This window comes from Plecotus auritus (genome assembly GCF_963455305.1).
Source record: "Plecotus auritus genome assembly, chromosome: 8".
Lineage (NCBI taxonomy): Eukaryota > Metazoa > Chordata > Mammalia > Chiroptera > Vespertilionidae > Plecotus > Plecotus auritus.
Window position 1 is genome coordinate 47,761,611 of NC_137782.1, and position 18,532 is coordinate 47,780,142.

General features: G+C 37.1%; 1 protein-coding gene across 2 annotated transcripts in view; it reads right to left on the bottom strand.

The window, feature by feature from the left end:
* The window catches only part of DOK6 (docking protein 6), a 257,390-nt gene that overhangs the window by 94,088 nt on the left and 144,770 nt on the right, over nt 1-18,532 (bottom strand). For both annotated transcript variants that reach the window (XM_080686943.1, XM_080686944.1), the window contains one exon: nt 16,255-16,444. In XM_080686943.1, the coding sequence (XP_080543069.1) occupies nt 16,255-16,444 (190 nt within the window). The remainder of the gene's footprint in view (nt 1-16,254; nt 16,445-18,532) is intronic.

Consider the following 18,532-nt stretch of genomic DNA (forward strand, 5'->3'; position numbering starts at 1 on the left):
CAATAATGTGGAAGGAGGAAAGAATCCTTCCTCAAGGAGGCACAAATTTCATCTGGGGGAGGGTCCATATTGCATGTTGACCTCCTCATGAGAGAGGAATTAGTTTTGAGCCTGCTTAAGCAAGGTTGGAGGAAATACAAATGAATCCATTTGAATAGAGCTGGGATTTGGCTGCTGAAATGATATTGCTAAAGCATTCCTTTTCCTTTTGATTAGACTTTATATTGCAAATAAATTAGTTAATTCCAGCACAATTACTAACGAGTTGGCTGTCCAGCTCTCTGCTGAATGATCCAGTTCCTGCCAATTGCCTTAATAGTAATACAACGAATGCAAACATAGTAGCCTCAGAAATCCCAGGCACTAGCAGAGTGGGTTCAAAGTGGTAATAGGAAAGCAAATAGAAAGTCAGTGGGGGCACGTTCTATGCCTGCCTGACCCTGGTTTGACTTGTTTCAAATACAATCCTTTTACAGAGCAATGGAGCGTGAGTCTTTCAAATGGAACTCCAGGGAGAGTCCTTTATTTCAAAGACTGAAAGGTTGGAAGAATTCATTGCATCTGCAAAGCCAAATGTCAAAAGTTGTGTTTCTCATTCCTCAGGCCTGTGGTTAACTAAGCACTTGATTGACATTCTGCCACACATAACAGGGCGTGAGAGCTAGGGGCACCGAGGCCTTCAGCTTGAAAAGCTGTCAGCATATGCTACCTTGTTTATTATCACGTGTGACCTGATTTGTAGTTTCTCTTTTAAAATAGAAAACGCAGGTGTCCTCTAAATTCAGATGCTGCCTCAAATTAAAACAAAAGACACAATGCAATGGGTCTCATTCATAGTAGCTGTGGCTCTCACTTGCTGCGTGCTTGCCACATGCCAGGCGCTGTGATCATTTCCTTAAGTGCGTATCATCTCATTTAATTCTAAAAAAACCCCATGCACGAGGCAAAATTAATCTCCAGTTTTCAGATGAGGAAACTGATGATCAAAGGAGTTAAGTATCTCCCACAAGGAAACCTTAACCCAGCCCGCATTGTCTGCGATTTCATATTTTAGTTTAAAACCACCTCGTTACATTACCTTAATGTGAGAAATGTACAATGTCATAATGCCAAATGTGGGCAGCTGTAAAGATTTGTTCATTCTAGTACTTTTCCCTAAGGAATGGGTTTTCTAAATTATATTGATTACAACCAAAATAGCAAATAAAAGTAAATATACAAAATGAGTTTCTGTGGCGTAGTTTGATTTATGCACACACATTCTACACATGAAATCCTTCTTGATTCATGTACTCTTTGAGTCATTCTGTGAGCCAATGAAAGCATAATTCAACATGCCTATGTTCTTTATGTTTGGATAAATGAACTAATCACATTTGGGAGAATGTCACTGTATACATAAAATCTTTATCATATAAAAATATTGCTAAGCCACCTGGCATGGCTCAATGGTTGAGTGCCAACCTATGAATCAGGAGGTCATGGTTCAATTTCTGATCAGGGCACGTGCCCAGGTTGTGGGCTTGATCCCCTGTGTGGGTTGTATAGGAAGCAGCTGATTCTCTCTGATCATTGATGTTTCTATCTCTCTCTCCCTCTCCCTTCCTCTCTGAAATCAATAAAAAATATTGCTAAATATTCAATGATTGAGATAAATTTCCTTGCAAAATCTCCTTAGCTCTTTGTCCCAACTAGGTGGTATATTGGTATTAATAAAAACAAATTGCAACATCTATTTTATTTATTATTTTTTCATCAGACCCAGACATATTGCTAAAAAATTTATGTTAAGGGATTACTCATTTATAAGGAATATTGATGGATCATATTTTCTGTTCTGAATTTTACTGATTCTCTGGCAACCATTTTCGAGCATATTGGGGGTGAGTCAGGCCAAAGGGTCAGTTAGTCAAGAGATTTTACAAGTATCCCATTTTACCACAATCAAGAGGCACAACAAGGCAGGAAGAGGTGTGGGCCACCAGCTCCTGGCAGTGGATATTCACTATCTCCACAGATGCATGAGGTCTCTTTGTCAAGAACATGGCTGGGTCACCCAGCAGAGTTCTGAGTTAGGAAATGCCTTTATTTTGTATCCCAAATATTTAGTTGAAGTGGCACTCTCTAGGGAGCTCTGTCTCATAAATCCACAGTTGCAGTCTGTTCGCTACAGGAATCCCAAGCAAGGAGTATCCCGCTAAGCGTATCCATGGATGCGAAATCCCCTTCCAGCAATATCATTAGTTTACTTTCCAGGAGGTCACTAGCATGTGTACAAGATGAGATGGCATCCCTTGCTTTCTTTCTGTTGCCCTGGAGATCCCTTTAGTGTTGCTCGGGAGAGAGGTGGATCACAGACCAGGTGTGTGAACTCCCTTCTCCACAGTGGGGTGCACTGTTGAGTTTATAACTTCTTTTTATCACTTTGCTCAGAGCACTAATTAAGTTTAGGGCCAAGATCAGCAGTTTAATTTCCATGTGATCCACGCATCAATGTTTCATGGTGAAGTACCATGCCTCCAGTGTAGGCCACCATATTGGAAGTGAGTTTTTTTTAAAATTCCATTTGGAAAGGAAAGGGTGAGGAATATGGAGATATGCTTATACAAATCCAGGACCCACGTTGGGAAAATACTTTAAGAGATACAAGAGGGAGCAGGTACAGATCCAGGTTTTTGAAGGGCCCAAAGTTTATACAATTTTGGAGGCTTTCACTTTAATAAGAATAGAAAAATATTTCACTTGTGCACAATGACAAAAATATTGATCACACATGTTCAATATTGAGATTGTAAGGGACCCTTTTATTAGAGAGGGGTCCTGAGGCTGGTAGCTCATTAGCATCTCAGTAAATCTGCCTGTAGGTGAATATGATGCTTGTGCCAAAATAATTGCATCCAATAGCTCTGGAGCTTTGAAAAACACAAAAAATAAGTACACAAAATGACCATGCCTTAAAAGATATCTAGGTAGAGGAAAAACAGAAATAAAAATATACAAAAAATGTAGAGAATAAAGCTAAAACATTTGCACAGGGTCTACTGTGGCTACTATTTTTTTAAAATCCTCACCTGAGGATTTGCTTATTGATTTGAGAGAGAGGAGTGGAGACAGACAGAGAGAGAGAGAGAAGAGAGAGAGAGAGAGAGAGAGAGAGAGAGAGAGAGAGAGAGAGAGAGAGGGAGAGAGAAACATCAAGGTGAAAGAGGAACAGTAATCAGTTGCGCCCTGCCTGGGGTTATAACCTGCAACCTAAGTACGTGCCCTGACAGGGAATTGAAACCAAAACTTTTGACGTATGGGATGACACTCCAACTGAGTTACTTGGCCAGGACTACTATGGGCCACTATTTACTAAACACCTTACCCTATGTCTGGAGCTTTCACAATAACACAAAAGTAAATATTATACCCTCTATCTTAAAGACAAATACCAAAGTAAAGAGTAGTTCCCCCTTATCCATGGAGGATATGTTCCAAGATCCCCAGTGGATGCCTGAAACCACAGATAGTACTGAATCCTACAAATACTTTTTTCCCCATACCATATTCATATGTAAAGGAATTACACACAGTTAGAGAGTAACACAATAACTAGGAATGAAATAGAACAATTAGAAAAAGATTGTATTAAAAATATGTGAATGACTGCTCCTGATTTTCAACCTAATCTTTCACCCCTTCAGTCTTCTATGTTACAGTAAATGGCAACTATGTTTTTCTGGTTGCTTGGACTAATTCTTGAAGTCATACATGATTAATATAGTTTTCTCACTTGCCACATCTATTCAGACTTGAACTTTAAATCCGGCATCTTCCCCTCTTCTTCCCTGCTACACCTTTGGTCTAACAACATCCAGAGTAATCTCTTCTATAACACAGGTGGGATTGCATCAGCTTGACTACATGCCCCATTGGCTTCCCATTCCATTGAAAGTAAAAATCCCAAATCTTTCAGCTAACCCAGTGGTCGGCAAACTCATTAGTCAACAGAGCCAAATATCAACAATACAATGATTGAAATTTCTTTTGAGAGCCAAATTTTTTAAACTTAAACTTCTTCTAACGCCACTTCTTTAAAATAGACTCGCCCAGGCCGTGGTATTTTGTGGAAGAGCCACACTCAAGGGGCCAAAGAGCCGCATGTGGCTCGCGAGCCGCAGTTTGCCGACCACTGAGCTAACCCAAAAGATGCTCCTTAGCCTGGCCCATAGCCCTTGTCTGATGTCATCTCCTAAAACTCCCTCACTCAGTCTGCTCTGGCCACACTTTCTGTTCCTTAAATATGCGAGTGTGACACTGTTCCTGGTCAGGCTTTCAGACCTTACACTCCCTTGGCCAATGTTATTTCTCAAGTACATGCCTACAGACCTTCTTCCTCAATTCCTTTAGGTATCTATTGGAATATTTCCAAATATAAGAGGCTTCTTTGACCACCTTATCAAGTAGCACCCTCCCACAGCACAACCATCCCTTTAATATGCCTTTTCTTCCATAATACTCATCAACATGTAACATATTGTGCATGTTTATACTAATTTGTTTATCTTATACATAGCTTATAAGCATCATGAAGTTATCCCAACCACCCAGGACATGCCTGGCATATAGTATAAACTCCATAACTGTCATATTCTGTCAAATATAAAGCACCCAAGTTTATAAGACCCATCTTCATTTTATATATCACTATAGGAAAAATGTTCCAATTATATTATCATACAAAGCTTTTATATCACTTACAATTTTTTGTATGTGTTGAAAGACTCAGGCTCACTTGTCATGGATGATAGTATATTACTATTAATCATGTAGAAAAATATAAATAAGCTAGGGAAGGAATGGCTAAAACTTTCACACATACAGAGTCCAACTCTTATGAATCAACCTAGAGCAGCCGAGGGCAAACTACGACCCGTGGGCCGGATCCGGTCCGTTCGGCTGTTCTATCCGGCCCGCGGAGCCGAAAGGTCGGAGGGTTCTCTTGCTCTCCCCTCCGCTCCTTTACTTTGAATTTATATTAGTTCACACAAACACTCCATCCATGCTTTTGTTCCGGCCCTCCGGTCCAGTTTAAGAACCCATTGTGGCCCTTGAGTCAAAAAGTTTGCCCACCCCTGAAGAGTAATCAAAACCCTTTGTTTCCCTTTTTTCACAAAAGATCACTTCACTTGCCACTGGGAGAGTAAGTGCTACAGATTTCTTCATTAAAGAGCATGCTGATTTCGACTTTCAGGTTTTCTTCTAAAGCACTGACATATCTTCTATAAGTTCTATGCTGGTTGGTGCACACTTTATCTACCAGAAGGTGTTTATAGTGAGTTTTTAGACAGCACCCAGGATTCACATTCCTTTTTCAAATGGTTCTAAAAGATTTCTTGACCAAGACATTAAAGAGTTATAATTAAACTGAAATATAATTAAACTCAAGAAGGGAAGCACAAACATTCCACTAACATCAATGGAAGTGAGAAAAACATGAGCATCTATGACCAAGGCCGGGTGCATGCAGGCAATTATGACTAATCACTATCACCTCCTGGCAGCAACCAGTGAATGATGCCGTTCAAGAGAAGGTCTTCAGAAATGTGAAAATACGTGTATCTTTTGAATAAATCAATCAACAGTTAATGAATGGTTCAACTGTTCTAATAAAGCCATATAAAAGTAGCCTCCTGTAAGCTGTCTCATTGGTGTAGGTGGCAACCTGCCACCACTCCAAGGAAGAGATCAAACTACTCTTTACTTCACATCTTTCTCCATTGATTTTTATCTCTTTGATTCTGGCAATCATTCCTTGATTTAATGACTATTACTAAAGTTTAGAAACTTTCTGAAGGAGAATAAAAAAACCTAAAAGGAAGGCCAAACTGTCATTGGGATCCCTAGAGACCAATTAATGAAAAGCAATTCACACTAAAGTATGTGTGGGTTCAATAAAAATGTATTGAACTTTAAAGTTAATGGAGCAAAAATTAAGATCAGAGTCTCCATTTCTTGATAAGAACAGTTTCCTAAGTCATTTAATTAATGTTTTATCCTAGGGGAAAAAATTAGTCCCAGTATTATAGTAGCAAGAGATTTACCAAATTAGACACAGGAAAAAAAGGCATGAAGGTCCTAAAAGGCTTTGTCTTAGCATTACTCTTTTGGAATTAAAGAAAAAATGTATTTTGATATATCTAATTTTTTTACTTTCTAGGGTATGCAGTAAATATGAATAAATGGCTAAGAATTGGTACCAAATCATATACCTGTGCAAAGAGCTTTGCTTCTATAAATCAAGCATGGAAAAACCCTTCTGTTCTTGGCTCCGTTTAACCAGAGTGAGATAGTCTGGAATTTATAAAAATAGATGCACAAAAATTGGTCAACATCCCAATTATTAATGGGAAAAGAACACCCAAAATCAGTGATGGAAAAAATACAAGTGAACAATATACTCAAGAACAAGCCTCTAATCATAAATAGAAACAAACAACAATAAAAAATAACACAATATCAAATTCCTTTACCAAAACAGAAATATCTTAAGTCAACATTTTAATACTTGTGGCTTCAGGGTCAAGAAGAGCACCGTCTTTGCACCAGTAGGGGGCGTATGAATTGATATCAGTTTCCTTGAAAGCAATTTGCTATATTGTGAAAAACCTGGAAAATGTTCACTTCCTTTTACCCAGTGATTCTTCATTAAAAAGGTTCGGCTAAGAAAATAATCAGAGATTTGTACATTTTTACAGATGGTCAGTGTGGCTTTATCTATGATAATTAATTCTGGAAACATCTTAATGTCAGTATGTTCAAATGCCATACAGCATTAGAAACTTGATTTTAAAGGACTCAGAGATTACTTTTCAATGTAATATTAAGTGAAATTATAGTATATCTTAATTACCATACACAGATGACTTAAAGAACAGAAATTTATTTTCTCATAGTTCTGGAGACTAGAAGTCCAAGATCAAGGTGCCAGGTTAGTTGGTTTCTGGTGTGGACTCTCTTCCTGGCTGGTAGATGACCACCTTCCCCAGTGTCCTCATGTGGCAGGATAAAGAGAAAACCAGCTTTCTGGTGTCTCTTCTTATAAGGGCATTAATCCCATCATGAGGGTCCAAACCTCATTTACTGAATTCTTTTCCAAGAGTTCCATCACCAAATACCATCATATTGGAGGTGAGAGTGTCAACATATGAATTTTAAGGGGCAGACATAATTTAGTACCTAGCAGTGAGATAACTAAAGTTTAGAGGGAAAAGAATGGCGGCGGAATAGACAGATGTGTTCCGAGCCTTGTCCCAGAGCAGTAAGAAAGAACAGCTGAGGGTCGCAAGGGGAGTGCTTGTTGGCAAGTTAAGGGACAGCTAAACACCAGGAGAAGGTGGGGGACTGCTAGATGGGGTTCCCCTGACAGGGCAGCCCCCACTGCAGCTGGGTCCCCTCCCGGAGCTGTGGGCTCGGTTGTGCAGTCTGCGCCATCTTGAAAGGGAAAGTGGAGCTTATCGAAAGCCTGAAAATCCACAACTGCAGCACCCACGGAACAGCTGCAAGCCCCAGAACACTGGTCCCCAATTGGCGCAAACTCGCGGATTCAGAGGAGCTCTACACTCCACCACGGAAAGGAGAGAGAGAACTACATAACCAGACATCCAGAGAAGAGAGACCCTGGGGAGACAAAGAAACAGCCCGCATATGAAAGAAAAGCAGGCATCACCAGAAAAGGAAGTAAACGAAATGGAGGCAAGTAACCTTCCAGAGAAAGAATTCAGAGAAATGGTCATAAGGTGGCTGAAAAGAATGGAAGACAAATTCGACAATATGAGTAAGAACCAAGAGGAAATGAAGAAGAACCAAGAAGAAATGAAAAATGACATAGCTGCTGTAAAGAACTCAATAGAAAGCATCAAGAGTAGACTAGAAGAAGCAGAGGACCACATCAGTGAGCTAGAAGACAAGATGGGAAAAAATACCCAAGTAGAGCAGCTTCTGGGAAAAAAAAATTAAAAAGCAGGAGGAGAGCCTAAGGAAACTTTGGGACAACACGAAACAAAACAACATCTGCATAATAGGGGTTCCAGAAGGAAAGGAAACTGAACAAGGAATAGAAAACCTGTTTGAAGAAATAATGACAGAAAACTTCCCTGATATAGGGGAGAAAAAACCCACACAAATCCAAGAAGCTCACAGAGTCCCAAGCAAAATGAACCCCAAAAGACCGACGCCAAGACACATTATAATTAAACTGGCAAACACCAATGACAAAATAAGAACCTTAAAAGCAGCAAGAAAGAGACAGAAAGTTACCTACAAAGGAACCCCCATCAGACTAGCAACTGATTTCTCAACAGAAACTCATCAGGCCAGAAGGGAATGGAATGAAATATACAAAGTCATGCAAAGGAAGGGTCTGAATCCAAGAATACTATACCCAGCAAGGCTATCAATCAAAATTGAAGGTGAAATCAGAAGCATCACAGACAAAAAAAGAACTAAGGGAATTTATTACCACCAAACCAGCAATGCAAGAAATGCTAAAGGGTCTGCTGTAAAAAAAGAAAAAAAAGAAATAGGAAGCGAAGAAGTAACACAGGGGTAAGAATAGGAATGGCGACAAATAAGTATCTATCAATAATAACTTTAAATGTAAACGGATTAAATGCCCCAATCAAAAGACATAGGGTAACGGATTGGATAAGAAAACAAGACCAATATATCTGCTGTCTATAAGAAACCCACCTCAGAAAAAAAGACGCACACAGACTGAGGGTGAAGGGATGGAAAAAGGCCTTCCAGGCGAATGGAAATGAAAAAGAAGCTGGGGTAGCAATACTTATATCTGACAAATTAGATCTCAAAGTGAAGGACATAACAAGAGATAAGAAAGGCCACTTCATAATACTAAAGGGAACAATCTAACAAGAAGAAATAACTCTGGTAATCATATACGCACCCAATACAGAAGCACCCAAATACATAAAAAATCTCCTGGAGGATATCAAGGGAGAGATTGACAGCAATACAATCATAGTAGGAGACTTTAATACCCCACTATCACCATTGGACAAATCCTCTAAACAAAAAATCAGCAAAGAAACATCAATCCTAAATGACTCACTAGACCAGATGGAATTAATTGACATCTTCAGAAAATTTCACCCCAAAGGCACAGAATTTACATTCTTCTCAAGTGCACACGGGTCATTTTCAAAGATAGACCATATGTTGGGACATAGGCAAAGTCTCTTCAAATTCAAGAAGATAGAAATCATATCAAGCATCTTCTCAGACCACAGTGGCATAAAACTGGAAATCAACTACAATAAAAACAATTCAAAGAAATCAAACACATGGAGACTAAACAGCATGCTATTAAACAATGACTGGGTTACCAGAGAGCTCAAGGAAGAAATAAAAAACATCATGGCAACAAATGACAATGAAAACACAGCAATCCAAAATCTATGGGACACAGCAAAAGCAGTCTTGTGAAGGAAGTTCATAGCTCTACAAGCCTACTGCAAAAAACAAGAAACAGGGGTAATAAATTACCTAACCCTACAACTCAAAGAGTTAGAAAAAGAGCAACAAGAAAGGCCCAGTGTAAGCAGAAGGAAGGAAATAATAAAGATCAGAGCGGAGATAAACGACATAGAGACCAAAGAAACAATACAAAAGATCAACAAAACCAAGAGCTGGTTCTTTGAAAGGATAAACAAGATTGATGAACCTCTAGCCAGGCTCACCAAGAAGCAGAGAGAGGACCCAAATAAACAAAATCAGAAATAAAAGAGGTGAAATAACAACAGATCCCGCTGAAATACAAAGGATTGTTAAAAAATACTATGAACAACTCTATTCCAACAAACTGGACAACCTGGAGGCAATGGACATATTCCTAGAAAAATATAACCTTCCAAAACTCAATCAGGAAGAATCTAAATAGCTCAATATGCCAGTAACTATGGAAGAAATTGAAGCAGTCATCAAAAAGCTTCCGGCAAACAAAAGCCCGGGGCCAGACGGCTTCACAGTAGAGTTTTACCAAACATTCAAGGAAGAACTAAAACCTATCCTCCTCAGACTATTCCAAAAAATTCAAGAGGAAGGAACACTTCCAAGCTCCTTCTATGAAGCCAGCATCACCCTAATACCAAAACCAGATAAAGACAACACAATGAAAGAGAATTACAGGCCAATATCCCTCATGAACGTAGATGCCAAAATCCTCAACAAAATTCTAGCAAATAGGATCCAGCAGTACATCAGAAAGATCATACACCATGACCAAGTAGGATTTATCTCAGGAATGCAAGGATGGTACAATATCCGCAAATCAATTAACGTGATACATCACATAAACAAATTGAGAGATAAATATCACATAGTCATATCAATTGATGCAGAAAAAGCATTTGACAAAATCCAACACCATTTCTTGATAAAAACTCTCAACAAGGTGGGAATAGAAGGATCATACCTCAACATAATAAAAGCTATATATGATAAACCCACAGCTAACATCATACTCAATTGGGCAAAAACTAAACCATTTCCCTTAAGAACAGGAACAAGACAGGGATGCCCACTCTCACCACTCCTGTTGACATAGTACTGGAAGTGTTAGCCATTGCAATTAGACAAGAAGAAGAAATAAAAGGCATCCAAATTGGAAAAGAAGAAGTAAAGCTGTCCTTATTTGCAGATGACATGATATTGTACATAAAAAACCTGAAAGACTCCATCAAAAAACTAACAAACTTAATAAATGAATTCGGCAATGTAGCAGGATACAAAATTAATGCCAAGAAATCTATGGCATTTCTATACACCAATAGTGAACGTACAGAAAGAGAGACTAAAAAAGCAATCCCATTTACCATCGCATCAAAAAAATTAAGATACCTAGGAATAAACCTAACCAAGGAGGTAAAAGACCTATACGCGGCAAACTAGAGGACACTGAAAAAAGAGATAGAGGAAGACATAAACAGATGGAAGAACATACCATGTTCATGGATTGGTAGAATCAACATCATTAAAATGTCCATAGTACCCAAAGCAATCTACAGATTCAATGCACTCCGCATTAAAATACCAATGGCATATTTCACAGACCTAGAAAGAACTCTCCAAAAATTCATCTGGAATAAAAAAAGACCCCGAATAGCCACAGCAATCCTGAGAAAGAAGAATAAAGTAGGAGGGATCTCAATACTAGATTTCAAGCTGTATTACAAAGCCACTATCCTCAAAACAGCCTGGTACTGGCACAAGAACAGACATATAGACCAATGGAATAGAATAGAGAATCCAGATATTGACCCAAACCACTATACACAATTAATATTTGACAAAGGAGGCATGAACATACAATGGAGTCAAGACAGTCTCTTCAATAAATGGTGTTGGGAAAATTGGACAAATACATGCAAAAAAATGAAACTAGATCACCAACTTACACCATACACAAAAATAAACTCATAATGGATACAGGACTTAAACATAATACAGGAAACCATAAAAATACTAGAGGAATCCACAGGCAGCAAAATCTCAGACATATGCCGAAAGAACTTCTTCACCGATACTGCCCCTAGGGCAATGGAAGCCAAAGAGAAAATAAACAAATGGGACTACATCAAAATAAAAAGCTTTTGCACAGCAAAAGAAACCATCAACAAAACAAGAAGAAACCCCACTGTATAGGAGAACATATTTGCAAATGTCATCACTGATAAAGGTTTAATCTCCAACATCTACAGGCAGCTTATACAACTTAATAAAAGGAAGATAAATGATCCAATTAAAAAATGGGCAATGGACCTAATAGAATCTTTTCTAAAGAAGACAGAAGGAAGGCCAAGAGACACATGAAAACATGCTCAAAGTCACTAATTATCCGAGAGATGCAAATCAAAACGACAATGTGATACCATCTCACACCTGTCAGAATGGCTATCATCAACAAATCAACAAATGACAAGTGTTGGTGAGGATGCGGAGAAAAAGGAACCCTCGTGCACTGCTGGTGGGAATGCACTGGTGCAGCCACTGTGGAGAACAGTATGGAGTTTCCTCAAAAAACTGAAAATGGAACTCCCATTTGACCCAGTAATCCCACTCCTTGGAATATATCCTAAGAAACTAGAAACACCAATCAGAAAGGATATATGCACCCCTATGTTCATAGCAGCACAATTTACAATAGCTAAGATTTGGAAACAGCCTAGGTGCCCGTCAGCAGATGACTGGATCAGAAAACTGTGGTACATCTACACAATGGAATACTATGCTGCCATAAAAAGGAAGGAATTATTGCCATTTGTAGGAACTTGGATGGAATTAGAGAACATTATGCTAAGTGAAATAAGCCAGTCAATGAAAGAAAAATACCACATGATCTCACTCATTTGTGAATAATAAAAAAATTATAAACTGATGGACAAAAAGATAGATACCGAGGCAGTAAAGCATCAAACAGACTGTCAAATTACAGGAAGGTTAGGGAGATGTGGGGGAAATAAGAGATCAACCAAACGACTTATATGCATGCATATAAGAATAACCAACGGATGCAAAACATTGGGGGGTTGAGGGCATGTATGGGAGTTGGGGGGGGGCAATGGTAAGATATGTACACATATAATACTTTAATAAAATATATGTTAAAAAAAAGAACTAAAGTTTATTTTTCTACCTTGTGGGTATCTAGTCATTCCAGTACCATTGTTTCTTTTCCACATTGAATATCCTCAGCATATTATTGAAAAATAAAAGGCTATATATACAGGTGTCTATTTTTGAACTCTTCATTCTTTTCAATTGACTGTTAGGTGTACCCTGATGTCATTACCACACTGTCCGGATTATTTTAGCTTCCTAGCAAGTCTTAAAATAGGTAGTGGAAATCCATCAGATATGTTCTTTTCCAGATTGTTTTAACTATTCTAGGTCTTTTGCAATTTTATATACATTTTAAACAACTTGTCATTTACCTCAGAAAAGTCAATTGAAAATTTTATTGTGATTATATTGTCTATAAATTGATTTAGAGAGGATTTTCATCTTAATATAGAGTCTTTGAATTAATGAATGAGGTACATGTCTGCATTATTTTTGTATTCTTTAATTTCTCTCAGTTATATTTTAGTTTTCAATGTACAGCTCTTTCACATATTTTGTTAAATCAACCTATATGTATATTTCATATCTTGATGACAGTATAAGAGGTATTTTCAAACATTTCCCTTCCAATTATTCATAGATTACATATACAATAAAATTGATTTTTGTATATTGATCTTACATGCTGAAACCTTGCTAAATTCACTTCTAAATTCTAGTAGCTATTTGTTAAGATTCCTTTAGATTTTTCTCCTTACTATTTTAAGGGTAAAGAAGTTTGACTTCTTCACAGGTAATAATATTGGAGTGTAAACTCATTCCAGACTTAAGCATGGTAAATAATAGAGTTCTTGTGTAACTGCTGCTTCTTCAATGAAAGAGGCACCTAGTAACCCATAAATTTTGCTCAAGCACCAGGTGGTATAATGATAGCCACTCAGTCTTCCCCTTGTCTGTACCGCAATGTCTTGTTGCACCTTGTCCCATTTTCTCTTGGCCTCAAATTCCTGACTCAAGACGGGTAACATGAACTTCCCATTCTAGACATTGAGTTTATAATGATCTCTCCAGCATTTACATGCAAGCTTCTCCCAAGCTTTTTCCTTGGTTTCCCATGTTTTTGGCTAAGGATATATCTTAGCAGAGTTCTTTAGGAAGAGAACTCTTCAGACCTAAGTAGAAGCTTCATTCAGAAATTAGAAAGGGGCAAATTACATAATTTCTGATAAAGAGTAGGAGTAATCAAGTCCGGCCTGTGTAGCTCAGTGGTTGAGCATCGACCTATGAACCAGGAGGTCACAATTCCATTCCTGGTCAGGGCACATGCCTGGGTTGCAGTCTTGACCCCTAGTAGGGGGTGTGCAGGAGGCAGCTGATCAATGCTTCTCTCTCATCACTGATGTTTCTATTTCTCTCTCTCACTATCTCTTTCTCTCTGAAATCACTAAAAGTATGTTTTTTAAAGAGTAGGAGTAATCAAGATTCTCCAGTGCCCGCTATGTGACTATACTATATGTGATGTATGCTTCTTTATATTCACTAACTCACTCTTCCCACACACATCTATGAAGTAGATATTATAATTCTCCTCAGATGAAAACTGAAGGCCAGAAAGGTCAAATGGAGCAAGCTAAATTATTAATAGTGACAGAGCTGTGATCTAAATCTAGTTTTCCTTGATTCCCAGGGCACATAGGAGTGTAGGTGTCAACATACTTAATAGACATTAAGATATTTGTTCTTTAAGTTTTTCTGGCATACACCAACAAAAACAACAAAGAAAAATTACTGCTAAACCAAAAAAACAAACAAAAATGAAAACCAAACCAAACAGAGAAAGCTTGAGGATTAAGGACCTTATCTATTTTGATATATTTATATCTTTTCATGTACCTTAAAATTATTAAAAATCATCAAAATCATAGAAAACCAATTAATATTGAATGTTAGAAAAGCCAAAATGCACATCAAATAATTTGATGTTTTGGTTGAGAACATCAATTTTGAAACCTGTGGTGAGCAAGTATATCCCCCTTAAAGACTTTGAAGAAAAAACTAATGTAGACAGGTACAAATGCAGTGAAAATACAGGGTAACCACTATAAAAGCAAAAATAACTACTTGTTTTTTAAAATCATGAGACACCTACTGAAATGAGGAAACAAGGTATTTCAATTGCTCTACATAAAAATAGGAAAATAGGAGTACCCAGGGAAAAGATGCAGGCAAGAGGACCCTGGGGGTATATTGCTAAATGATGAAAAATAAAGCAATCTCTTTTTATATGTACATCCACTAACTTTTGAGGCCAGCAAAAAAATGTATCATAAATTTTATGTCAGGCAATCTCGAACCTGTAATCCCTTTTTCATAACTATATGATTTTTTAAAAAAATAGTGTACATGTAGAAAAACATTCATTTTCTTATGAGGATTTTTATTTCCTAATAAGTATTTAGAATGTGATTATGGTTACACTGCCAGTATCTAGGCAGACAGTTGAGTGAACTCACAGCCGCTAAGTAAACACAAGGTTGGAGGCTTTTCAAGAAATCAGTGTGCTCCAGACTTTAATAATACTTTCGTGCAAAAGGTGCAAAAGGGCTCCAGACTCGTAAAATTACTTCTGCTCAGTTTTTTTCCCCTTGAAAAATTTAAAAGACATCTGGCCTACCCTAGATGGATATTAGTAGAATCTGACCTTGAGTAAGTACTTAACAGTTTTGTAAGAAGAAACTTATGTAATTAAAATTGCTATGTCAAGTGCAACAAAACTTCACTGTAATTACCTTATAATACCATAAATTCATTTTCAGAATGTGATGAACCACATCTCCAGGGCGAGGTCTGGTACATTAAACGTCTCTCAGATACAGTCCAAAACCTAGGTCTTGTCTTGGATGCGTGATAACAATATCACAAACACATTTTGTGATATTGCATAAACACATTGATTTAGTTGGTTGAAACTCATGTCTAAACCTTGTCTGTGGATAAATGATTGGGAAACAAGCATTCACTTCTGACATTTATGAATTACAACTACTGTATATGCCTTGATATACTAAGTTTAAAACCTGAGTTACCCATTCCATAAATTATGGATTTGCCAACATGTGTTCAGTCATTCTGAATTAATATTTATACTTAACTAATGTTATTAACATAAACACCTTGATAAATAAATATTCATTAACTTATTTTAGACCTAAAAATATATTTAAGCAATTTTATATAAAAGTTCTTTCAAAATTGTTTTCTTATAAAGCACTCAGAAAATAATGCCAGCAAGGACATGCTGAATTTTATGCAAATTCTATTGTACTAAAAATATAGTAGGATACAATATGTTATTGTAATAATATTGCAAACTATATTGTATTATTAATATAATTATGCAACTAGTTTGATGCCAACCTAAGAGACTGAAATAATTTTGAGTAGAGTAATTAACCTGACCATAAAATTAACACAATTTTATTCTATTATAAACAAGAATCTGGAGAAATTATGTGTTTGGTGAATTCTAACCTTTATAAAAACAGTGGTCAGTCTGGACACTGTTAGATTGAACCTTTCCTTCCGGAGTTTACCTGTCACCTCCTACGCTTGGTTGCTGCCCTTAGAGCTTACCTTCCTGACTCAAAGGTGAACCATGTGGAGTCCCGCCCGTATCTCCTCAGGGAGCTGAGAGGCCACATCACCAGTTTGACCTTGGCATTGTGGATATCCCAGAGATAGATATTCTCATGAGTGATCTGCATTGTGCATTCGCCGTAAATATCCAGATTTGGTGTAGGCATCAGATACACATTGAACCGCTCTGCAAAGAAACAAAGAATGGAGAAAGGAGGCATGACTGTAGCTGCACTGGATTGATTTGTCTACCTGCCTACAGCCCTCAGAAAGTGGTCTTGTGTCCCGGGGGGACATCCAAATACACTGCAAAACACTACTTTCTTCCATATGGCGTATGAAAAAAGGAGTTCAAGTATTCTTAATCATCAATTAGCTCACTCATCCTACAACTTGTTGTTGCATGCATTCTCTATGGTGGGGATTAAATGGTTAAATTGTATGGTGGAGAAATGAGGGTAAAAAGCTAAGTGGATTTCAGCCCAATGGCTGCTTCCTGTCTGCTTCTTCACACACCTTAAGTGGATATCATACACACAATTCCTGAGGGGTGTGTCTTATTTAATTTAAGCAAGAATGTACTCTTTTTCACCTTTGTGGCATGAAGTATTCAATGCACGCTCAGACTGACTGTCAAAACACATTGTATTCACTGTCAATTTCAGCCCATGATAATTGCAGATATTCATTACTGCCTTCTGCAGGACTTCATAATGTGGTTTTTGGTATGCAAAAATGAAAAAACACAATTGTTTTCATTCCTGGATATTTTATACTTGAAAATCTGATTATTGGGCAATAATTCCAAATCTAGTTTTATAACTTTTTGTGCATCTTAAAGGCTACCACAAAATTCTGCAGCCTCTAATCCCCAGTTAAATGCATTATATGCACTTAATTTTGGAAAATAAGATTAGTTTGTAAGTTCCAGGAAGTAAAGACCTTAGGGTGACCTATAAAGTGTCTTATAAAATATCCCTAGTTCATAGTCTTAGTTTAAAGTGAGTGATAAATAAATATTGGTTAACTAGGAATAAAATAAATATTGCCATAATAAATATGGTTTGCAAGAATTGAGGAATTATAAACAAATAATGAGTCACGATAACAAAAATTGTAAGAATTACTGGCAGATAAATCCTTGTGAGTTTAAATTTAATTATGAGTAGTGCATTAAAGGCAGTGCTGTTGAATTAATTATTTTGAAAGGGATAATGGTGCAGATGCAGTTGGAAGAGGGTTGATATGTTTAGGAATGTGCTATCATCCATCAGAATGCCTCGATTTAAACACTGACTGCTTGCACTGAGCTGGCATTGTCTGTATAATAGAAAGAATCTTTCTGTGGCAGGTATTTTGCAGAATAACGATTTGTTGATGCAAAAAAAAAAAGACAGTAAAATCAGATTCTAAATAAGTTAAATTTAATTTAAGCATGATAACTTGAAATTTAGTAACCATATGAACAATAGTTATAATCAAGTGTCTAGATATTTTTGACTAAAATAATCTAATAATTCAATTTTTTACTTAGATTATTGACCTATAAAACTAATATGTATATGATTTCACATTCATTTCCTAAAGACAAATTAAGATAAATTCTATAGATGATAAATGAAGAAATAACATAGCCCTATTAATTATCTGCAATAAAAAGCACACACACACACACACACACACACATATATATATTTATGAAATACATATTCTAAATTCAAAATTTATTGTGTGAAACCAAGTAAGTTATGAACATTTAGCATTAAAAACATCATCCACATTCCTACCACAACTCCCAAACCAATGGGGTTGACAAGTAGTATGCCAAAGGGGCATGATCTCATATAAGAGTATAAATGAAACTTGGACCAAACAGAGTGACGACTCAGGAATATAGAAAATGCCTGAACAGTAGTCTTCTTTTCTTTGGTCAAGACCCTTTGGATGAAGTTCAGCTTTTACATTTGGAACTAATGATATGTCAGTGGCATTTGTTGTGGACAGGGAAAATATTTTTATAAAAGTAGAGAGTAAAACATTCCTCTAAATTCCTTTCTTTCCATCAATTCCAGAGTCTGAGGATAGCAATTGAAGAATCACCCCCCAAAAGTCAAGAAATAACACTTCTTTCAAAATAATGAAATAAATGAACATCATTAACCAATTTTATTATTGCTTAGGTCCTTAGGGCCACATTGACCCTTGATATTCACACCCACAGTTTGATATTTAAAAAAATATATATAAAAAAATAATTGTGACACTGAGTGACCTT